The 23,272-nt window shown below is 35.0% G+C and overlaps 3 protein-coding genes across 13 annotated transcripts; 1 reads left to right on the top strand and 2 right to left on the bottom strand.

The window, feature by feature from the left end:
* Positions 1–1,096: 1,096 nt before the first annotated feature.
* Positions 1,097–5,134, bottom strand: LOC102628859 (serine/threonine-protein kinase PCRK1). Of its 5 annotated transcripts, none has more exons than XM_006485573.4 (6): positions 4,739–5,134; positions 4,491–4,523; positions 4,002–4,397; positions 2,709–2,969; positions 2,048–2,170; positions 1,097–1,810 (listed from the first exon to the last, which is right to left on the bottom strand). In XM_006485573.4, the coding sequence occupies exons 3-6, from the start codon at positions 4,389–4,391 to the stop codon at positions 1,292–1,294; spliced, it is 1,293 nt and encodes a 430-aa protein (XP_006485636.1). In that variant the 5' UTR covers positions 4,392–4,397; positions 4,491–4,523; positions 4,739–5,134; the 3' UTR covers positions 1,097–1,291. The 5 variants fall into 5 exon arrangements, with proteins under 5 accessions (XP_006485636.1, XP_006485634.1, XP_006485632.1 ...); XM_006485571.4 differs by having other exon boundaries at positions 4,002–4,416; positions 4,739–5,133; XM_006485569.4 differs by lacking the exon at positions 4,491–4,523 and having other exon boundaries at positions 4,002–4,441; positions 4,739–5,133.
* Positions 5,135–9,039: 3,905 nt separating this feature from the next.
* LOC102629884 (ABC transporter G family member 28-like) lies at positions 9,040–18,075 on the top strand. Of its 4 annotated transcripts, none has more exons than XM_006485574.4 (14): positions 9,040–9,706; positions 10,050–10,126; positions 10,701–10,973; positions 11,339–11,402; positions 11,498–11,644; positions 11,850–11,884; positions 12,086–12,159; positions 12,463–13,391; positions 13,953–14,249; positions 14,977–15,471; positions 16,181–16,329; positions 16,596–16,885; positions 16,984–17,117; positions 17,502–18,075. In XM_006485574.4, exons 1-14 carry the CDS (start codon positions 9,474–9,476, stop codon positions 17,659–17,661), a joined length of 3,357 nt encoding a protein of 1,118 aa, XP_006485637.1. In that variant the 5' UTR covers positions 9,040–9,473; the 3' UTR covers positions 17,662–18,075. The 4 variants fall into 4 exon arrangements, with proteins under 4 accessions (XP_006485637.1, XP_006485638.1, XP_052295126.1 ...); XM_052439166.1 differs by lacking the exon at positions 9,040–9,706 and adding an exon at positions 10,267–10,375 and having other exon boundaries at positions 10,112–10,126; XM_006485575.3 differs by lacking the exon at positions 10,050–10,126 and having other exon boundaries at positions 9,561–9,706.
* Positions 18,076–18,153: 78 nt separating this feature from the next.
* On the bottom strand, positions 18,154–23,093 carry LOC102630368 (ATPase GET3B). 4 transcript variants are annotated; one of them, XM_006485577.4, is made up of 12 exons: positions 22,753–23,093; positions 21,966–22,177; positions 21,798–21,860; positions 21,566–21,676; positions 21,185–21,259; positions 21,029–21,097; positions 20,887–20,952; positions 20,512–20,586; positions 20,325–20,423; positions 19,057–19,191; positions 18,543–18,703; positions 18,154–18,450 (listed from the first exon to the last, which is right to left on the bottom strand). In XM_006485577.4, exons 1-11 carry the CDS (start codon positions 22,949–22,951, stop codon positions 18,566–18,568), a joined length of 1,242 nt encoding a protein of 413 aa, XP_006485640.1. In that variant the 5' UTR covers positions 22,952–23,093; the 3' UTR covers positions 18,154–18,450; positions 18,543–18,565. The 4 variants fall into 4 exon arrangements, with proteins under 4 accessions (XP_006485640.1, XP_006485641.1, XP_006485639.1 ...); XM_006485578.4 differs by having other exon boundaries at positions 18,154–18,434; XM_006485576.4 differs by having other exon boundaries at positions 18,154–18,442; positions 22,753–23,092.
* Positions 23,094–23,272: the final 179 nt, after the last annotated feature.

Genomic DNA, 23,272 nt, shown 5'->3' with positions numbered 1-23,272 from the left:
CTGACCACTCAACCAAAAGAGTTGGAGGAAACAAGTTAAATATTGCTAAAAGAGTTCGGTTATGCTAAAATCGTTTTAAGGTAGAGATTATAACCCCAGAATCAAAATTATAATGAATTTTTAATTATTTATAACTTTGTATGTGTGGTTGTAATTTGTGCTCCACCTTAAAACATTACCTTGTTAAACAAATCTTTTAACCCATACCAAATAATCATTACATCGAAGAGCAAAACTTCATCAACGCATCTACTGTTTGATTAAACAGTCACAATTCTTAGATATATAACCAATTCTAAAATTCTGCTTCGGTGAAAGTATACATTGCATCTCAAAAATAATCTAAAACAGCTTAATACGAGTGCGGTGCTGTCTTGTCACCAAATGAACTTTCCGCAATGAATTGGACTCAAGAAATAACAGAGATAAATCAATCTCATTTGAAAACCAAAGAGTAAAACATAAGACGTCCGCCTCACTAATGTCAATATCACCAGTGTAGACACCAAAATCAAGCCCAGCCGCCGTAATCATACCATCATGATTACGCAACGACAACTGCGTAGCCAACCTTCCCACGCTCAACTTGACAATATCCACAGCCGCATAAGTATTGAGCTTGCCATACATTAGAAATCCGAACGGTTTGCTTTTCACATTATCCCGCACCCCTTCAGTCAGAGCCACCGCAAAATTGTCCACTCCAAATGTAACATCTGATTTCTAGCACTCTAAATTCTCCACGTAATCAACACCAATGAATTCAGTTCATTGACGGTCGAAATATATCTGAAGTACTCAAAAAAAGCATAGTGTATTATAAAACAGACAATCCGTAGTGCATTAAAATATTATTTTTCTTTCAACTTATCCTTTACTTTATTACAATATGGGATTTATTAAAGTAGGGGATTTTCTTTTTTTTTTTAGAAATTTTACTAACACCAGATTGTCAATGGAATTAAAACGTTTTTCACGAAGAGAAGTGATCCTCGCTCTAACGGCTATGAGAAATTTTGAAAGTTAGTTGTAGAAGTTCAATATTTGCATGGTTGGGTTGGCGCCTTCTTTACTCCCGTATCAACGAAAAGATTATAAGGAAAATGTGTTGAATAATAAATTTCAAGCCGTCTGAACTGCAACAGTTCTAAGCAACTCATCAAAAAAAATATACAATGGCTAGCAAAGTTTACATAAGAACTCATTGGCATTGATATAAAACCTTTACAATCAAGATGGGAAATTCAGAGTAATACGCCGGTTCGTCAAAATGGACAGCAAACAATCTATTTCAACTTGTTTTTACAAGCTTCGGTCTCCATGTTAGCCAAGCCAAACACCCTTTTTCTCCGCGAATTGGATCCACGAATCTTCTTTTCAAACGTTCTTTTTTAGATGTTTCAAAAGCATCTTTTAGAGACAAGTTCTTCAAGGGTGTTTGGGGGGTTCCTGTTTCTGCTACATCAACTATCTTATTCAACATCTCCACAACTTCACTCATTTTTGGGCGTGATTTGGCCTGTCTTGCCAAGCACTTGTTGGCTACAGCGGCTAGTTTTTGGGCCAACTTGATAGAATACTTCCCTTCGAGCTTTGGGTCCAAGATCATCGTGAACTTTTTAGCATCAGTGAGGTGTGGCCTGACCCATTCCAAGAGCTTCTGCTCACTCTTGGGGCGATTACGATCCAAAGGGCGCCTCCCGGTGATGAGTTCATAAAGGAAAACTCCAAAGCTCCAAATATCACTTTTATAAGTTAGACGCCCGGTTTGAATGTATTCAGGAGCTGCATATCCAATAGTTCCCACAACCTGTTCGAACATGAGAGTAATCACTCATTCAGACATGATCAGAAAAATTATCAACAACATAGATATATGCAGGAAAATATCCTAAGAACTTAGTTTGAATACAGATTCAATGAGTTGGAGGATATAAAGCTTTTGCATGCTTAACTAAGCCATAGCTAGATGAACAATGAAAATTAAGTAAAAAGCAAATCAAAAAAGTTTCCGAGATACAGTTTATCTCCAGTACTATAGACGTACAGCAGTTGAGACATGACTTAGTCCATCCGAGGGTCCCAGCCTAGCCAATCCAAAGTCGGACAGCTTTGCATTCCATTGTTCATCCAGAAGTATGTTTGAAGACTTGAAATCTCTAAAGATAATCTGCACCAATAATTTAAATTAAAAAACTTATTCAGGGAATGTGAGACATATGCTACAGGCCGAGAATAGATCAAACCTATCTTATTTACAGAAACTCCAATGAGTTAAAAATAAATAAATTGAAGTTTAAAATTCTTAATTCCATATTTCTAGTATAAGCAATAGTCAAAGGATACTCTCCATAAATAAACCATGTGGGTCTTCTGGAAGGCAGGACCTAACTTTAGATCATGTCAGTAAAGTCAAGCCCTGAATTATGAAAGTAATTCCTCACAGTCAACTAACAACTTCACTTTAACCAACACAAGATGCCTGATTTAAATTTCAACCTTTTAAAGTTTAGCACATATAGCCCCCTAAATCTTCTAGATGGATTTTGGTTATTCCAAATAAATTTGGAGGAGGTCTGAAAGAAGCTTCCTTGCAGTAAATAATTTTTTTCCCCCCATCATCCAAAATGATTTACGAACTTATCCCATTCATACGAAGCCACAGACATGGAACTATACCAAGAGGCAACAATCTGGTAAGAAAGTACCTGAAAGTCCATTCCTTCATGGAGATATGCTAAGCCGCGGGCAGCATCCTGGGCAATTTTTAGTCTTGTGCTCCAGGGAAGAGTTGCCTGAAAACGACTTGTCAAGTGATCTTGCACACTTCTGTTGGGCATATACTCATATATCAACAGCCGCTGAATTCCTCTTTCATCATCCTCAGCACAGTAGCCTATCAGTTTGACGAGATTTGGATGTTCAACAACTCCTAAAACATTCACTTCTGTCACCCATTCCTTGTGCCCCTGTAAACAGACAAAGGAACAACTATTGAAAATCTTCAAAAAAGAAGCGAAGTTTGGAATGCCATGAGAGGACACAGACAAGTAGAGGAAAAGCTAGAATTATAAAAGATTTTTCCTCATTTATTGAACAAAAGAAAATAAGCAGACCTAGCGGCTTTCAATTCATTAAAGTGACCAATTAAGAAGAAAACAGAGACAGGTTTTGTTGAACACAGTAATTATCTATATTAAGACGAGAGATGCTTTTTTATCTTTTTTTTTTTTACCATAAATTAGGAACTGCAACTTCGTCATTATTTATTTGTGTAGCCCAGTTTTATTGCTAGATTTTTTCTACTTTCTTGACCTAGCTAGATTCTAGCTAAAAAAAGGGGGAAAAAAAAAACAAACATATGTCTTAATACATGTCCAGACATGCAGGAATCTTGATGATATGCTTTTACAGTAAATATAAACCAATGGAAAAAGAGCAAATCCAGGTAGATGCCATACTCAAATACATTTCCTGGATTATTCTTAACTTTTTTATCAAATAAGCAAATAAAAATTTTATTGAAAGGCACAACATCAACAGATAACCATCTAAACTGTGTCCTCAAGAAAAAGCATCTAATTACGACTTTGAGGAGTCACTGGAATTTACATCAAATAGCTGCCTAAATTTTACAAAAGTTAACTCCTTGAAGAAATTTGAAGGTCTGAAAACTGGCATGGAAGATCACTAAGAGCTGAGAATATATACATTGGCTAGAACAGAGGTATCTCCAAAGTAATGGGACCGCATGCAAGTCCTCATACCATGAGTTTCCACTCCACTCCTTAACCAAATTTCAAACATCTTGGGCCGAGATCTCTATATTTTGCACCCGAATAAATTTATAACTTCACAAACAAGAAGACGAGTTGTCTAATATCCAGATCTCATGTGTTTTGAGAAAAAAACCTTTCCAAATTAGAATATTGTATCTGCTGAAAATGTAAAAATTTATACTGGTAGAAATTACAAGGGAAATACAAAAGAAACAAGCTCACCTGCAAGCCTCTTCTACTCAGTTGTTTAACAGCAATATCGATTTTTTTATGTGAATCTTCTGTGCTCCGAATCACACCCCGATAAACCCCACCAAATCCGCCTTCACCAATCATGAGGGAGCGGCTGAAATTCTTCGTAGCTGTTTTCAACTCCGAGAATGTAAAGACTCTGAGATTACTTTGTCGTTGAGACAACACTGCAAATGTGTTCCTTGAGGAGGATTCCGAGCTGAAATCAGAGGCATTCTGAGAATTAAACTCCGATCCAGATTTCCTCACATCACGATCAGTTGACATGGAAGTATTGGACGCAGAGGATCGAACTGAAATAGATTTTGCAGTCTTCTGTTCTTCATTTTTATCTTTCTTGGAGGCATACAAACACTTCATGTCCTCCTGAAAACCAATTGCCTCGCTGCCCATTTACAATTGAATAAGGACTAAAACAACAATAAGTTAATTAACACCTACAGCAACATTATTACTCACCAAATTTAGAAACTCACAAGTGCCTCATAATCCCTATAACATTAAAAAATTTCACTTAATTCACTTCTTATAAGTTCAATTAGCTGAAGTTAAACATCAAAAGATTGCCAAAATGTAATGATTCAACACCATATGCAGGCCTTTAAAGGTTTATCATTTTGACCGATTTTAAGACCAACCCAGAATCCAAAATTCAAACATTTAAAAGAAACACAGGTGAAAAACAAGAAATGAAGTGAGTGACTCACCTCTTGAGCACCAATCAAGGCTTTACAGGTTTGATGACACGTAAAGAGAAATAAAAGAACCCAGAAAGGAAGATTTGAGATTGAGATTGGGGTTGATGGAATTGAAATCAAGTACACAACAACAACGAGGCCTCCATGATCTAAAACTAAAGCGAGTCAATACAAGGAGGAGGCAGCTGGATTGTAGCTCACCAACCAATAACACCATAAGTTTTATTATAAGATTTATTAAAAAGAGACAACACATCCCAAAAAAGAAGAGTTAAAGAAGAAGGAAAGTGTGAAATGGGTTCTTGAATCTTTTGATTATGAAAGCGAAAAAGCCGAAAACCAAGTGAAAGAGATTGCTTTACTTTTTAGCTTTCTTCCCCCAACACTAAAAAACAAAAAAAGGAAGAACCGGCGAACGCTCACAGTTATAAATCTTCCAACAGTTAAATTTTGACAATCACGGCGAATTTGTCATCTTTTAAGGTGACATACTTTATGGGGTAATAACATTGAGATCCTGGAGGTTTACTGAAATTACAAAATGAAAACATAGTTTATACTCTTTGGCGCGAGTTCGGGGTTTCTCCCCTCTATGTTCTTTTTAATTTTCATAGAAGTTAATAGCAATAATTGGTTGATATTTTAGAATATAATATTGGAATATTTTATTAACATTACAAATTACTTATATATTTAGTTCTCTTATTTTTTTATATTGGTCTTATAAAATGTCGTCCTAATTTTTAAACTAGCCTTAGTTATATCAACTCAAGTCCAATGCAATTTTGATATGCAAATTAACTTTTCAAATGTAAAAAAAAAAAAAAAAAATTCTAGTAATATAAGAAACTCAAAGTCATTAACTTTACATGTGTGGAAAAATAAGTAGTTTACCATTTAGTTAGAAGGTGATTTTTAGTAAATTAACTTGACTTGTATAATTTTAGATAAATAAATAAATACTTGAGTAAACTGATTTTTTAGTTGTAACAGTTAAATTACAAACCTTATCACAAATTTTTCATTGCTTCTCACAAAGGATTGTGTAAGAAAAAGAAATTTTTGCCATGTTTGAAAATTTATTTAACTTAGGGATCATTTTGTTATTATTTTAAAATAATACCGTACGCATACACGTGTGTGTAATTTTTTTTGAAAGTTAGTTGGAGGTTGGACGCCATTAACGTGCTCGATCGCTTCTTATTAATTATTATTACCCGTTATCTGTCTATCTTTGAGAAAATGAGAAAAATACTATATACCCATTATCTTCAAAAAAAAAAAAAAGATAATGAAGTCAAAAATATAGAATGACGAAGAATAAATGAGAAAGCAGAAATAATCAAAAGTCAATATATATATATACATGGGCATAATTCTATAGTACATGTCTTGAGATTTAAGAATTCAATTGAGGTTGTGAGATTAACTTTTGGTAATATATATTAAATTACGTGAACGGTTGGAGTTTAACGTAATCTATGTTCTATTTATTTCTTTCTAATATCTTTATTATACTAATTTCCATCTCGATCTTAGTGTATAAATACAATGATTAATGTATTTCATTATCTTTAAACAGACATTATATCGTTTTAAGTTTGTATTGTGCTGTAATCTTTACTTAATGCAAGGAAATGAAAGATAAAGTATTCCTCTCTCTCTCTCTCTCTCTCTCTCTATATATATATATATATATATATATATATATATATATTATACTTCCTCAATTTTTTTTATGTGGACACACCTTTAAAAATTATGCGACTTAATAGAGTGAGGGAAGAGTGCTATTAAATCGCTCGATTTTGTAGTGAATTGAAAATTGACTATATTAAACTGCACGATTTAACAGTAAATCCGCATTAAACAAAATGAGGGCAATTACACTTGAGAATGATTACACACACACATAAGCATATTCACTTTGTTAAAGTGAGAATGTCACAAAAAATATTAAAAAAATGTATTTCAATACATTATACTGTATTTTTGTCTATTAGTGTATTAGAATTTTTTTTTTTTTTTGTATATTAGTGGCATTCTCATTTAGTTAAAATGATGATGTTCTCATTATAAAATTATGCTATATATATTTTAGTTGTAGTTGAGGTAACCTAACACATATATAGGCAATTATGATGAATATTATATAAATCAGTAAAGGGATACCTTGTGATATAGCACACAAATAATTAGATAACACGGCTCAAATTACAGTAGAATCTTGATAAGTTAATTATCATGATCAAAAAATAGTTTTTGTCGGTCCCAAAATGGGGTCAACATGGTAAATTAATTCAATAAATTTTATGATAGTAATTTTTTTAAAAAAATCATATTTGATTATAGGGCTCACTTAATGAATTAATAATTACCTCATTTGAAAGTAAATTCAAATGATATGTCATGTGACTAGCTTCTATAAAATATGTTCTTTGTGTTGTTTGCTGCTTCTTGAAATTGATTTGAAATTAGATCTCATCTCTAATGTAAAATTCCAGGTTGCATTCTAGTTTTGCAACAAACCCAAGATGCGCTCCAAATGTCATATCTAACATAGAAAAATAAAAATTCTACAATAGTCTAAATTACTACCAATATATGACAATTAACTACTATTCAAATAAAACATAATAAATACTAAATCGAAGCAGATAAACAACATATACAATATCATAATTTACAAATTCAAAAAAAAATCATAAATTAATAATTTATCAATTTATTGATATACAAATACTCGCTAAATTAAATTTTTTTTTTACGTGATTCTAATATTATTAGTTTATCGAGATTTTATTGTAAATGACATATCGAATTAGACCAGACATGATAAATAGGAATATTAGATGAAAGATATGCCTCACCCAATTGTCTAATGGTTGTTCAGAGCAATCAAATTGAATGGATTTTATAATATCCCTATCAACAAAAAGCATTAACAATAACTCAAGAAAAACAAAAAACAAAATCCGTGGCATACATACATATCCAAATGATAACAAAATAAGTAAAGAATCAAAGACAACATCAGAAGATAATTATAGAACCTAAAATTAGTATCATGACTCAAAATAAATGTTCGATACGCTGTTCACAAATACAATCCAACCGATAATATGAAAATGAAAGCTATGAATCTTGATAATAATATTTCCCTAACAATTTGCTTCCCATTAGTTTTCTTTGTCAAGGCTTACACGGAAATGTAATGAATTAGCTTGTAGTGATGTAAATGACCACATCATTTCATTATATTTGTCGGCCACATGAAATTTATACGGTGGAAACCAGAAAGAATTTGGAGTCACAAATCACAACGGGACAATGCTACCCCAAATTGTTTTTTTTTTTTTTAAAGATTGCTTCTTAAAATGATAATAAAAATAAAAATTTATTGCTTGTTCGAGTATATTGGTTTAATTTTTAATTCCATTAATCAAGAAAAAAATTTTAATCAAGAAAAGTCCCAAGAGTTATAGCCTACTTTTTTCACAGATAAACTTGGCACTTTGGGAAGCAATATCAAAATAATGCCCGCCTAATTACGAAGAAACGTTCAATTATCACAACGCATTTGATCATATCTCTTATTAGAAAAATTCTTCAGCATATGATCAGTTTCTTTTTAAACGACGTAATTTTTTCTTTTTTCCTCTTTTAATTTTCACATTAGACAATTGAAATTTTCTCTAATTAATTAATTAATTAAGAACTTTTCTGACCTGCTTCGTTTCCATAACCAAGTCTTGCATGAGAAATGGTCAATTTATTGAAGACAAACACACACACCCACATACAAACTTTTATCATTTTTCATGCATACGTAAAACTGCAATATGTATACAGTAATTGCCACCCGACCTTTATTATTATTATTCGTTAATCCTAATAATTTTTCAGTTTCCATTATTTATCATTGCTCACTAAAAGTCATTTACGAGTTGCTTCAACTCAATTGAATTATAAGTAATTAAAGAAAATTAAAAAGGTGGGTATGGTAAAGTTAAACCAATTTTTTAACCTTTTACTTATATAATTAATCAAAGAATTTTTCCATTTTTAAAGAAGTAAAAGTGAGGAAGTTTACTTATGGGTCAATCGAACGCCGTCCTCCTCTTACACAACTCTCTCAATAAGAGCGTGCCATATGGAAGTGGTCCATCGCAACGGCGCTCGTTGTCTCACTTCTTAAAAAATCATAATCTTTGCAGAGTCATTCTTTGCAATAGATACAAAAAAAAAAAATCATTCTCATTGCTTCCAGTCAAACCAAAAGGTCTTTGCCACGAACCGATTTCGTTGGCCGGTTTCAAGTACTCAAATCAATGGAGCCGCATTGGATCCCTACTCTCTCTCATTCGACCCAGACATCCAGACCAACTCAAGCAAATGCAAAATATCCAACCGCCTGGGTGGCTTTGTAAATTGTATTGCTGAAGTCGCCAGGACGTGGCCAGTGGTATCAAGCATGGTCCCACCACACACGACGTATCTCAAATATTAGAAAATAAAATAAAATAAAAGAATATTATTTGACCTGCAAAACCATGGACGTGCAAATCGCAAATGCACTACCAATAAATTTATGATCCCTTAACTATCCGTGTCCAGACCTCATGGTTCTTACTCTTAATGAAGGTTTTTGAAGAGTTTTCTTTAGTCGGTCGCCTCAAAGTTCTGTTTTTCTCATTGTTTCCAACTCTAATCAGTGTGCATTAGCTTCTTTTCAGTGCAAGATATGAGCTTGAAGAAGCTCAAAATGTTGAAATCTTGCTTATTTCTCAAATGGGTAGTTGTAGTTTTGAGCTTTATGCATTTGGTACATTGCCAAGATGTGGGTGATTATGATCAATTTGACAACCCAGCTGTTCTTCCATTAATCACACAGGTAGTTTATAGCAGGCTTTCGAATCTGACCACAGTTCTCAGCCGGGATATCGGCAACAGAGCCAGTTTCTGTGTGAAGAACCCGTAAGTTAATTCTCTTTAGATTTAGCCATTTAGTTTCTGTTTGGTTGCTGAGAGAGCAGGGAAAAGAAAGACAATAATTGGATGTTTCATTCTTTCTGCTCTTGTTTCTGGGTATGAAAACGTCTAACACATTTTTGTTAAATTAGTTGCATTTAGCTTGGTTGTCATCAGGCAAATGAATTTGACTCAGCTGCGTGGTGTCCATTTAGCCCTTTTTTTTAAAAAAAAAAAAATTATTAGTAATGTAAATTCGAGTGTGTAACGTTTTGGCCTTTCTCGAGCTTTGGTTATGCAGATTGTCATTTGAATTTGCATTGATTTCAAGCTTATTTCATTGTTTCAGGGATGCTGATTGGAACCAAGCATTTAATTTTTCGTCTAATCTGGATTTCTTAGCTTCTTGCATTAAAAAAACTAGAGGTACAAGTATATATATATCAGCGGTGATAGAAAAATCTGTTCTTTCATGTTTTATGGAAGCAAATTAATGCAGGAAATATAATAAATTCAAAGTTTAGAATTTGTTCCACAACTGTAATTTTCCTTACCATGCTGCCCAGTGCCTGCAATGGGCTTAGTGGGTTATTAAGCTCTATGAGATTGCATTGTGACCCAGAAAGATTCATGTTGGCGGCCTTACATTTGTTTAGATGAGGTGAGGAAGAAACAGTAAGCTATAGCTAATTATGGCCCACTGTCGACAATATTACCTCTTCTGTAATGTATCAACTTATTGACATTATCATAATGAGATAAAGTCTTCTCTTAGAGTCCTAACAGAGTGTACTAATCTTGCAACATTATCAAAACTCTCACCATATGCTCGAAACATCGAAACTTATGACCATACAATAAGTCGCCGAAGTACATTAGTGGAATTCCAGTTATGCGCCTGAGTAGTTGTCACTAAGGCTTGATTTAAGTTGACTTGAGTTCATATGCTAATTTTACTTTCTGTTCTAACATGTTAATATGGTTCTGAATGTTTCATCAGGAGATATCCAACAGCGCATATGTACAGCAGCGGAAATGAAGTTCTACTTTGATAGTTTCTTTCAATCATCAGATAGTGCTACTCATTTGAAACCTAACAAAAACTGTAATTTAACTGCATGGGTTTCTGGTTGTGAGCCTGGATGGGCTTGTAGTGTTGGTCAAAATCGGCAGGTTGACCTTCAAGCTTCACGCAACATTCCTGCAAGAACTCAGGATTGTCAGGCTTGTTGTGAGGGTTTCTTCTGCCCACATGGTCTTACTTGCATGATACGTAAGTTTCTAAAAATCCTTTAAATACTTTGCTTGTAATTATCTGGAAGTAGCATTTATTAAAAGTTCTCCAATTCAGCTTCATAATTAGAGTTCTATTTATTGTAAAAACATTACCTGCAAAAGTTGAATGGGACGTGAAACATTGAGGACCTAGTCACTTTTCTGTGTAAAAAGTGTACCATCTAGGGTTACTGCTAACTAAACATCTCTCAAGAATTGACCTATGCTTCATTTTGTCTTTGCATGCTTGAGTATATTCCTAGTTATAGTTATAAGATGTGTCTGATACGGTTAATATTCTTCTTCTAATATTTATCTTGTCTCACTCGTACTACTTATGCACTTCATGTCGTTTTCCTGAAGCTTGTCCACTGGGTTCCTATTGCCCTCTATCAACACTCAATAAGTCAACTGGCACATGTGAACCGTGAGTTCAGATTTTTCTTTAAGCATTACTTTAGGACATGCCCTGCCATAATGTCCGAGAATGTGTATAAACCATGTATAGGAATGGTACTGCAGGTATAATTACCAACTGCCTTCAGGACGACTAAACCATACTTGTGGAGGGGCAAATATATGGGCTGATGTTGCTTCTAGTAAAGAGATATTCTGTTCAGCGGGATCATATTGCCCAACAACGATAGACACAAAGGATTGCAGCAGCGGGTATTATTATTATTATTTTTTCACGCACTTGCACTGCCAAACTTGTCAACTATTTGCTAATTGCAACCTTCTAGTTTTAACTTGTTGTGTCAGTTCTTTATAAAGGAAATTTGGATACGATTTGATGGCAATTTATTTACTCCTGAGTTCTTATTGCTTTCACTTTTTTTTTTTAATCCTATAATATTTGTTTATGGAATTTCAGGCATTACTGCAGGATGGGTTCTACATCTGAGAAGCGTAAGTTTTTCCTTTTTTTTGGGGCTAAATTTGTTATTACTGCTTATACATAGTATTTGCATAAAACTCTTTATTCGGTCTTAATCTCACAAACGTGCGAATTTCTAGAAATTTGACACTCGCATGTTATTATATCCTCGATATGGTGTTTTCATTTCCCCTGTATTTCTGGACTTAACTTTCTTCTCAATTGTTCTGCAGGCTGCTTCAAGTTGACTACATGTGATCCAAATGCTACAAATGAAAATATGCATGCATACGGAATTTTGCTTTTGGTAAGTTAACTCCATGCGGAATTTTGCTGTTCTTAAATTAACTTTTCTGAAAGAAGGGGAAAAAAAATCAATCTTGGCTGCCTTGATGGTTCCGAGTCATCAACTTTTCATGTGTGTAAAACCCTTTAAATGCCTTGGTAAGGGAAACATCTTGGAATATATTTTAATTTCAGTTTTTATGTTCTAAGGACTTTTCCATATCATATGTATGACTTTCTTCTTTAACACACTACAATATGTACTCTAAAAGCTCCCTGTGTAACTATGTTGATCCAAATAGGAATTCTTCATTCTCTTCTGCAGGCTGCTTTAAGCACACTGCTGCTTATTATTTACAATTGTTTTGACCAAGTTCTCACCACTCGGGAAAGAAGACTGGCCAAAAAGAGGGACGCAGCAGCAAGAAATGCAAGGGAGACAGCAAAAGCACGTCAAAGGTGGAAATCTGCAAAAGATGCTGCAAAGAAGCGTGCAAGTGAATTTCAAGCTCAATTATCACGCACATTTTCTCGTAAAAAATCCATCCAACATCCTGAAAAGCTTAAGATTTTGAACCAAGCTGAATCTAGAACAGATGAAGATTTGTACCCAACTTCAGATTCAAGTACTTGGAATGCATCTCTGCCACCACTTGCACCATCAAAAGGAATGAAAAAAGAACCAGGTGATCTCATGAAGATGATGCATGAAATAGAAGATAACCCTGATAGTTATGAGGGTTTTGATGTTGAACTCAGAGATGTGAAAACAAAAGAGCATATGTCAAAGGGGAAAGATTTGAGTACTCATAGCCAAATTTTTAACTATGCATATGCTCAACTTGAAAAAGAGAAAGCTCTTCAGCAGGAAAACAAGAATCTTACCTTCTCAGGAGTAGTTTCAATGGCAACCAACACCGAAGTCAGGAAAAGGCCTCTGATTGGGGTTTCTTTCAAAGACTTAACGCTTACTTTGAAAGGCAAAAATAAACATCTATTGAGGTGTGTCACAGGAAAAATTCGGCCTGGCCGCATTACTGCTGTCATGGGCCCATCAGGGGCTGGAAAGACTACATTTCTTTCTGCTCTGGCAGGAAAAGCAATTGCATGTAAAGCCACTGGCTTAATTCTTATTAATGGAAAGAATGAACCAATCCACTCATATAAGAAAACCATTGGTTTTGTGCCACAAGATGATATTGTGCATGGAAACTTGACAGTGGAAGAGAATCTATGGTTCCATGCAAGATGCAGGTATGTTACATTTAGCCCATTTTCACATTTTAGCTACAGTTTAATATGCTCTTCTTCTTCTCTTTTTGCCACTGGGTTTCTATGAAACTAAAGTCCTAATTGACCATCAACCTCCCAAGGACTGTGGACAATGAATTGCTATCCATCAGTAATGAGAAGTTCAACGCAGCAAACAAAAATATATTATATGTAGGCTGGATACAGTTATACTTGTAACTGCATATAATTTCAAAGAAATCTTACACAGATGGCAAACTAAATAAAAAATAAACTAAATATCCATAGTCCATTTGGAGGTAATTTGTACAGCTTGCTGCTCCTATTTCTAAAGTTTTCTGGACTAAAAATGCTGCATATGCTAGTTGGTATTAGGGAAAAAGGAAAGAGGAAAGGAGGTTGGTAGTGGCTGTAGCCCACTGTTCTAATATTGCAGCTTGAGTTGGTCTTCTCTGCCATGCACTCTTTGTCAAGTTTATTGTTCTGCATCATGATTTTTCCATCATTCCTTCAGTACCTCTTACTGCTATTGTTCCTTACCATATGAACTTCTGATTGTTGAAGATTATCAGCTCACTTAGCAAAAGCAGACAAAGTTTTAGTCGTTGAAAGAGTTATTGATACTTTGGGGCTTCAGACGGTGCGTGATTCCTTGGTTGGAACAGTAGAAAAGCGAGGAATCTCTGGGGGCCAGAGGAAACGAGTAAATGTTGGATTGGAAATGGTCATGGAACCTTCACTTTTGCTCTTAGATGAACCCACTTCTGGTTTAGATAGTGCATCCTCTCAGTTACTTTTAAGAGCGCTACGGCGTGAAGCTCTCGAAGGGGTTAATATCTGCCTGGTTGTTCATCAACCCAGGTAATGTTTTCTTATTACAAGTTAGCTTCTAATATTTTTCTGGATTGCCTAGTCAACGTATTGGGGTTTACTATCAGTTACTTGACCCATTCCCCCACAACTAGTAAGTTCATAAAATCAACAATAAAATATCAAATAAAATTTAAACTTACAGTTTCTTTTTTAATATGACTTACAGTCATAAGAGGGATACTGGTAAACAACTGATGAGTACGGCAGTTAATATCAAATATCATCATCATCTGATGACATTGTGCTCAATTATCTGATCGTTAAATACTAGTGCAAGAAATAGATGCAGTTTTCACTTGAAGTATAAGCAAGAACATAACAGTAATTATGAAAGAAAAGTTTTTCATGCACTTTGGTATATTAGGAGTGACCTAAATTGAATCTCCCCCCCCCCCCCCCCCCCACAAAAAAAAATGAATGACCTAAATTTCACATTGGTTAGCAATACCAATATTTGATAGATAGGCAATTTCAGTATTAGCCAGAACTTAAGGCTTTGGCATCTGGTATCGGTCAAAATACTTCCAATGCTTATTTGTTGCATCATTCATGAACTGTGCAGGGTTAGAAAATTCTCAAGAGCTGCAATACCGCTGAACAAAATCATTTCAGAATATACGTATATTTTTGTAGTACATTATGAGCATAATGTGAATGTGATTGCTCACAGGATTATTTTGCTTTCTCATATCTAATGCCAAGTTTTCTTGTTCAGTTATGCCTTGTTCAGAATGTTTGATGATTTAGTGCTCCTGGCAAAAGGTGGACTTACTGTCTATCATGGTTCAGTGAAGAAAGTTGAAGAATACTTTGCAGGCCTTGGTATCAATGTTCCAGAGCGTGTTAACCCTCCAGACCACTTAATTGACATTTTGGAGGGTATAGTGAAACCGAGTGCAAACTCAAATGTGACTTATGAGGATCTTCCTGTTAGATGGATGCTGCACAATGGCTATCCAGTGCCCCCTGATATGCAGAAGAATGCTTCTAGATTCGTTATGCCTCCAGAGGGTGTAAATCCAGCTAATGGAATAAATCTTGCTACTACTGAAGTGGAGGAGAAGTCTTTTGCTGGAGAATTATGGCAAGATATGAAGAATAATGTGGAGTTTCATAAGGATCATATACGACTCAATTTTTTTAAATCCAAGGATTTATCAAAACGGAAAACTCCGGGTGTATTCCAGCAGTACAGATTCTTCCTTGGGAGGTAAATTGCCATATATTTCCTTACCTTTTCTGGTACCTTCACTTATATTATGTGTTTCAGAAAGATTGATGAGCTGAAATCTTCACCACTGTAAAAATTCTTTGTATTCCGTGTCATTTCATAGTTATTAAAATTTTGTTTTCTTGCTTTTAAATTGTAGACTAAAGGGTAAATTAGGTATACACACTCAAAGATACCATTTCTGTTATGATTCCCCTGAAGATGTAATTGTTTAACTGTTAAAAAAGTGCATTCTGTTAGCACACAAAGTAAACATAGGGAACCTCTGTTCAAGGACCTAATATACTATAGTTTGACAACACCTAAATCCAACAGCTTAAGCCAAGCAGCTGTTCTCTCGTCTTATTCTCTTTTGTCGTGGGATCAAACTTTGCTCTCTCCATCTTGCATATCATCTGACCCATCCCTAATAAGACAACATGTTTGAACTATTAATTTGATTAGCAAAATATTATTGAATGATGTTATATGTATAGGACATACTTTTGATTTTCTTTTGCTTTCCATATTGCTGGATAAGTTATGTACTTGCATTTGCTTAATAATTTGCAGTAATTTTAAACCCCGGGGAGACGAGATATGATATTCCCATTTAAGTGACTTATCCTGCTAATTTCATTTGAAATATTCCATTCTATTATGTTGATATATTAACTCTTGATGCTCACTTTGTCCACAACAATTTCAGAGTTGCCAAACAGCGGCTAAGGGAAGCTAAACCACAGGCAGTCGATTTTCTGATCTTATTGCTTGCTGGAGCCTGCTTAGGGTCACTGAGTAAAGTAGGTGATGAAAATTTTGGGGCGGCTGGTTATAGTCATACCATCATTGCAGTTTGTAAGTTCAAGAACATTTGATTTCTTTCTTGATTTGTAAACAAAGTTTCAGAAAAATGGAAAATCTTTGTTTTGCTTTATCCATCACATAACTCTACTTCTGTCATTTGAAGTGAAAAGTTAGTGCTGTGTTTAAAAATGAAATTGCAACAACCAAAATAATTTTGAATTTGGATTGACCAGCCAATTGGATTGGTGGAAAAGTAATAATATATTGTTTATGTGCAAAAGACTTTCTTTCTTACCACAATATATTCCTGTTTTCAGCTCTTCTTTGCAAAATAGCAGCTTTGAGAACATTTTCTCTGGAAAAACTACAATACTGGAGAGAAAGGGCCTCCGGCATGAGCAGCTTGGCCTACTTTCTTGCTAAGGATACAATTGACCATTTTAATACGGTCATCAAGCCTGTGGTGTATCTCTCCATGTTCTATTTCTTCACCAACCCAAGATCTTCCTTTGCAGATAACTATGCAGTCCTGCTCTGCCTTGTTTACTGTGTGACTGGTATAGCTTATGCACTTGCCATCTTCTTCGAACCTGGTTCTGCCCAGCTGGTGAGCAACGATAGCAATCAAGTGAAAATATTCACTTCTTGCCAATTTGAAGCTTCGTATATCATTTATTTATATTGACAAGCCATTTTTTCTTGCAGTGGTCTGTTCTTCTTCCAGTGGTTTTAACTCTTATCGCAACACGGAAGACGGATAGTGAATTTATGAAGAATATAGCTAACTTATGCTATCCAAAGTGGGCTTTGCAAGCATTTGTGGTTGCAAATGCTGAGAGGTATGATAGAACTGCATTTTCTCTAAAGTCATTTTACAAGTTTATGCAACATGTTGCGCACTGGGTTTTATGATTATGGTCTTTAGAGAAGTCTAACCAACTTAGTCCGGACACCGATAATATAAACATTGGCACCGTGAGCCAGAGAGAGGAAAATTCACTGAACCACACGATAAATACCAATGAAAAGGAACGTATATATCCTAGATGTAAATTTTAAGGAGCTCACATTGGATAGTGAGCCAGCCGGCAATCAGTTCCTTGGGAAAATTGACACAAGATTTTACCTTGCAATAGAAAAATAAGTTATCAAAAATACCTGGAGAACTTTATTAAATTTCAGATTTCGTGATTCATGTTACTAATTCTCATGATTACAATTAGGTATTATGGAGTGTGGCTGATTACTCGTTGCGGTTTACTGATGAAGAGTGGCTACGATCTTCAAGAATGGGGTCTTTGTATAGGCATTCTTATTGTCTATGGAGTAGTCAGCCGTATCATAGCATTCTTTGGCATGTTGATCTTCCAAAAGAGGAAGTGAGATTCAACATTCTTTGGCATGTTGATCTTTCAAAAGAGGAAGCAAGTTTCAAACTTCAAGACTATATTACTCAATTCTTTCACCATCCAAAGTTTTTGTAGAAATGCATAATTTCACATTTTGAAGAACTCTCCTAAAACAATAAACGAATGAGAAACTATGGCTATAGCCATAGTAGTGGATTGAATCTGCTGCTTAGCAGCAGCAAACAGAGATACATAGAGAACAACAATGGCGAAATCATGTATATTGTAGGATTTGAACAGCACCACTTTTAGGTATTTGCTTTAGCTTGGTTTCTTAGGTATATCATTCATTTTGTATTTATTTTCTGCTGGAGAAGATAAGCGTGTATCTACAATAGAACTGTGTATATTGAAATCTCAGAAATATATGTTGGCATGTTATTGGTGAGTTATCATAGTTCATTTGCTGCATATCACCTTAAAAGAGGTTCAAGCCAAAACCATAAAGCATATTGAGAGCACAGCATAAATGAAAATAGGGTGTTTTAATTATGAGCTATGGCCAACTTTTGTTCTTTGTGGCAGTGTCATTTTCACTTTAAAAAGCACTGCAAAATTGTAAAATCTCACCAGTCTAAAGTTCAGACCCCTGTTCATGTGTGGGGGGAACTGTTGCATACATACTTTCTGCATTATAACTGCATGGGTTAGAATGGCTTCCGTATATAGAATTCATACTTCTGGCTGTGTCACTCAGTTTCCTGGCTTCTGAGATTGCTCGTATTGAAGGCAAAATCTTCTTTTGATCTGTCATACTGTATTGCTTGAAGAAGTTGAAGCCGATACTTAAAATAACTTGGTTTTAAGAGGTGAAGTAAAGGCAGAGAAAAAAGGAAGAAGCAAAGGGTTAATCACCTCTGAAATCGTTGAAGAGATTATCACTTCCATATAATGTCCCCCATAAATCTAAGAGCGGGGACTCCTCTAATCTCCACATCAACTAGGGGTGCCTCAATCAGCATCAAGCTGGAGAGTTCTGAATCACTCTTAATCATCTCAAGAGCACGCATTTGATCCTGAAGCATTAACATATTTAAGCACTATTTTAATCCTTGGCGTAGAAACAGTAATACTGTGTTTTGGCAGCATGAATTTGGCAACGGGTAGGGATTATCTGGTGCTGGAGGAAGCTTCCTCAGAAAAAATTGGGGATTGATATAGCTAAATCCCACTCAGTTTCAATTCCAACACTCTAATCCCATATTTTTATGCTACCAAATACAACATAAGTTTAAGAAAAATTTCAAAATGCTAGATGTTTCTTCTAGTGTTATTGTACGATATCATAAAGAACTTTAAAGTTTAGTTCATCAGGAAAATGAAAGACAAAAGATTGTGTGCGCCAATGAGAGAGAAAATAGACTAATACCTTTCTTTTCATTGCGCAAAACTTGCAGTCTGAAGCAGATGGGGGAATAATCTGATTAACAATAAGCCTCTTGACAGGAACATTTTCCTTCTTCAGTGACTCAGACAACCTAGATGACTCACTGACCGCCATCACCTGGGGAAAATAAGTGAAACATGAATGACTAAATTACAAGCAACAAAAGTATTCCAAATTAGCCTTACTTCCACTTGCCAATAACTATCTAATTAGCCAACACAGTAATTTCATTTTAACAAGGAGAACTACAATGTAGACTCTAAAAATGATATTGATATGGCAAATTGATCTGCATTGAATTCTTATTTAAAAAAAAAAAATGATCTGCATTTAAATATTTAATGCTTTTATTCCACTAGATGTGATTAAGCCTGATTTAGGTTTTGGTTCGGCAGAGAAAACGATGGCAAAAATCAAACATTAAAAAATATAGAAAAAAGAAGCAATGAGCATAGCGGCCAAAAGCAAAGCTTTCTGAATGAAGGCGGAGAATAGAATAAGGTATGCACCCAAACCCAACCTTATATAGCAAAACCTCCCCATCTCTCTTTTAAAAAAAAAAGAAGAGAAGAATTAACTTTAATCAGTCCAGTAGGAATAGATTATCTTAGAAAACAAAATTATACAGACACACATATGAGAATAATAGTAATAGAAATTCTTAGTCAAGCAATTTTAATTTCTTTTATTTTATTTATTTATCTTTCGAGTTAAGAAGTCTCGCCTGATTGTGGCAAAAGTGTTTAAGACAACTGTTGCTATTTTTCTACCGAATTGATCCGTTTGATCTGGATCTGAAAATATTATTTGACCTAACAGACCATAATCTAAAAGTAATGTAAGTGTCAATTATTTTTTCTTCTTTGTAATCTATTTGCATAGGTTCATATCTAGATAAATCTATACAGGCTGAAGATATACTATAAACAAGATGACATTTACAGGCGAATCTTTCTAATAGGATAGATTTACAACAAAAAAAGAGCTCGAATGCACATAATCTAAATGATCCAACCTGAATAAAATCCTACATCGCCTCAACTTGGATGAGCAAGTAAATCAGAAGAAAATATCAAAATTTGAATGCAAAACCAGGCATAGTCCAAGATACCTTAAGAACACAACTTTAAACAACATAGATCCACCATCCAACAAATCATTCAAACTCATTCAAACTCAAACTCAATACACCAATCAATTAACAAGGCATAGTTTGTAATAATTACAAAAAAAAATCTAAAGATTATTACCGTTGGGATTGTTACTATGACAAACTCTGTTGAATCCGTATCACGAAAGAGCTCACGCACTTTTACCATCCTTTCCCTCAGTCGCTCTAATTTGTCAGACTACATAACAAATAGAAGAGGCATTTAAAATGTTAAGAAATTCATAATGAAAGCGCAAAACAATTGCTCCCAACAGCATAAGACTTACAGCACCCTGGCGATTTTGTTCTTGCCCAAACACAGATTTTATTGCTGAGGTTGCTGAAGCTATTTTTTCCCTAAGCTGTCACAGGATTGCATGAAATAAAATCTCAAACAAAAATGAGAAACAGTTAAAAGGAACAAGTATAGTTCCACGTTATGGGTAAAAATACTAAAATAAGGAATTTCCAACAGGCAACACAATACTTAACGATCTTCCATGTTACAAAGTTTTGTAGCATGATACAGCTCGTAGGGTAATTTTTAATGTTACTACTCTCGCATATTCAATAGTGTTACCGCTGCAAGTCCTGTCGCAAAATCCTTAACTGAAAACAGAAAATATCAACAGATTATAATTAGTCTAAGTTGCCATTTCTACCTTCAATATCTTGCCTATAGAAGCATCCAAGAAGTCTGGTAAGGACAAAAGCCGAAGGGTATGCCCCTGCAAAAAATAATCATCAATCTTAATAAACTAATTTGCACGATAAAATGACATGAAAAAGCAAGCTTTTGCTCACCGTTGGTGCAGTGTCAAAAACTATTCGAGTGAACATACTATACTCCTGAGATTCAAGGAATTGTATCACCTGGAAAAAGGTTACATGATCAGTGGACATTTTGGGATATACAATACACAACACAAGCAGCAGAATAAGCAGGAAGATAATACATACCTTTGAAATTGCAATAGCTTCATCCAAACCAGGAGGAGGAGTGTCCAATAGCTCTCCTAATTTTAATTCTCCTAACTTTGTAAACCATGTACAACCAATCAAGAGAAGAATAAATCAAGATAACGACCTCAATTATTATTATTATTATTATTTTTTTTTTTTTTTTTGTGCGTGTATGTGTGTGTGTGTTTGCACTATGCCCCCATACACAGGGTAAAGACAACTGAATCCTGAGTTAACAAAGTTGCTAAGTTAAACCAACCAAAATGAAAATGAAGCAACTACTGAGACTATCCATGACAAATCAAAATGCAAGTCCAATCCAGGCTTGACAAATTTCATCCTAAGTTTTGATGCCAGTAGTTATGGATAAACCTTTACCTGTTCTACAAGCATACCAAGACCCATGCCATCCATGAAATCCTTAACCCCCGTTCCACCATCTTTTTGAGTTACGTTGCGAAATTCTTCCCTAGCCTTCTCAGGATTTATCTGTTGAAAAAGCATAATGAAATTACTGACTACATGAAGCAAAGCTGCCCTCATAAATAGGACAACAGAACCATCATTAAGAATAACTAGTAAAAGGCTATAAGAAGCTATTCCCACAAACCTCAAGAGCAAACAATGGAAAATCAGGCCCTTCAACTGGTACTAGTTGCCCGCCTGTCAAATCCTAAGAAAAAATAAGCTCATACAGATAAGCACAAGCACAATATGTCTATTATACGCAAGAAACATGTAACTCCAAAAAGACCAAGGAAGTAAAACGGCCATAGACCTGCGCGAAAGAATCACTCAAGGAATGTGCTGGATCAGTTGAGACCACTAAAGTGGGGTGCCCATTATTTGCAAATTTTACAGCAAGTGAAGCCGCACAACTTGTCTTGCCTACTCCCCCCTTCCCACCTAACATGTAATATTTCCGTTGGGTCCCAGCCACCATCTCATCAAACCCAGATACAGCTTCCGAAGGAGCAACCACTGCTCTTACTGCCATGAAATAGTAGATGCAACATAGTTATTGCACACAAAGAAATAAAACAGATAGTCTCAAATACTATTCTATGAAGGAATTTCTTAAACAGCTGAGTATTATACAATTTTAAATAATTAGAATGGAAAATTCCCAATTAAACTCTCAACCGAACAATAATATTCATTTGCATGGAACTAGGAATTAGGATAATAATACATAAAATAAAAGATCAAGTTTCATATAAGCAAAAAGGCCTAAATAAATTCACTTTGTTTTTCTCCTGTCTTTCGTAACACTACTTCACCACAATTTCACTTGACTATACGGACCATCAATTATTTATACATATACATTCAGCTCACAACTACCAAACCTCAATTGCCATTAAGACTACATGAAGAAACCAAAACTTTTTTTCTTTTTTTTACCCACTATCAAATTCTGCAACTGAGCCCTAAGAGGACCCATCAAAATTACACCCACTAGTACTGTACTAATACGAAAATAACTCACAAGAATAAAATAGAGCAGACCCAATTCAATAACAAAGACAGAGAAAAAGCTGAGCAAACCCATTAAAGAATTCTACCTTGGAATGAGTTCTTCGAACGCCTCTGCTTGAGGGAAATTGATATAAGGCCAGTGGAGAAAGAGCTGGTTTTGGGCGAGAACGAGAGCAAACCCATGAATGACACTGCGTTTGAGTTTCTCTTGACAGCAAGCTTTTTGTGAATTGAGAATGAAGAAGGTAAAGACGTGGAGCGAAAACAACACGCAGCTGTCGTCATGTTTCTAAGTTTTGCCTTGCTGGTTCTGGTTATTTGCCAACACAAAGAAACAAAGAAAGTGCTTCTGGAGTTCCGTTGTGATTGTACACTCGAAATCAAATCACAAGTACTTAACTGAACTGTTAGATGACGTATCGTATGGTATTGGATAACAGTTTTGACCCGCCCCGCCGCCCCATAAACCCATAACCCGTTTGCCCTCACAGAAAAGCTTGATTGCCAAGTAATGCAACTGGGTCGGTGGTAATAGAACACTTTCGAATGCCAGCAACGCGCAATTAGTGAGGATAAAAATTTAGATTGTGTCGTAATAGAATTATT

The sequence above is a fragment of the Citrus sinensis genome, chromosome 4, assembly GCF_022201045.2.
Source record: "Citrus sinensis cultivar Valencia sweet orange chromosome 4, DVS_A1.0, whole genome shotgun sequence".
Taxonomy (NCBI): domain Eukaryota; kingdom Viridiplantae; phylum Streptophyta; class Magnoliopsida; order Sapindales; family Rutaceae; genus Citrus; species Citrus sinensis.
This window is presented reverse-complemented; position numbering and strand designations above follow the sequence as displayed.

What these genes read in the sequence shown, in the direction of transcription:
- LOC102629884 (XM_006485574.4), top strand. Translation starts at nt 9,474, where the DNA reads ATGAGCTTGAAGAAGCTCAAAATGTTGAAATCTTGCTTATTTCTCAAA. An exon ending in CATACGGAATTTTGCTTTTG is followed by an intron (nt 12,160 to 12,462) that starts GTAAGTTAACTC and finishes TCTCTTCTGCAG; the next exon opens with GCTGCTTTAAGCACACTGCT. An exon ending in CTGGTTGTTCATCAACCCAG is followed by an intron (nt 14,250 to 14,976) that starts GTAATGTTTTCT and finishes TTTCTTGTTCAG; the next exon opens with TTATGCCTTGTTCAGAATGT.
- LOC102630368 (XM_006485577.4), bottom strand. Translation starts at nt 22,951, where the DNA reads ATGACGACAGCTGCGTGTTGTTTTCGCTCCACGTCTTTACCTTCTTCA. An exon ending in TTCCATTGTTTGCTCTTGAG is followed by an intron (nt 21,677 to 21,797) that starts GTTTGTGGGAAT and finishes CTTTTTCAACAG; the next exon opens with ATAAATCCTGAGAAGGCTAG. An exon ending in TTGGTATGCTTGTAGAACAG is followed by an intron (nt 21,260 to 21,565) that starts GTAAAGGTTTAT and finishes TGGTTTACAAAG; the next exon opens with TTAGGAGAATTAAAATTAGG.
- LOC102628859 (XM_006485569.4), bottom strand. Translation starts at nt 4,424, where the DNA reads ATGGGCAGCGAGGCAATTGGTTTTCAGGAGGACATGAAGTGTTTGTAT. An exon ending in TGAGTAGAAGAGGCTTGCAG is followed by an intron (nt 2,970 to 4,001) that starts GTGAGCTTGTTT and finishes GTCTGTTTACAG; the next exon opens with GGGCACAAGGAATGGGTGAC. An exon ending in TAAGTCATGTCTCAACTGCT is followed by an intron (nt 1,811 to 2,047) that starts GTACGTCTATAG and finishes ATGTTCGAACAG; the next exon opens with GTTGTGGGAACTATTGGATA.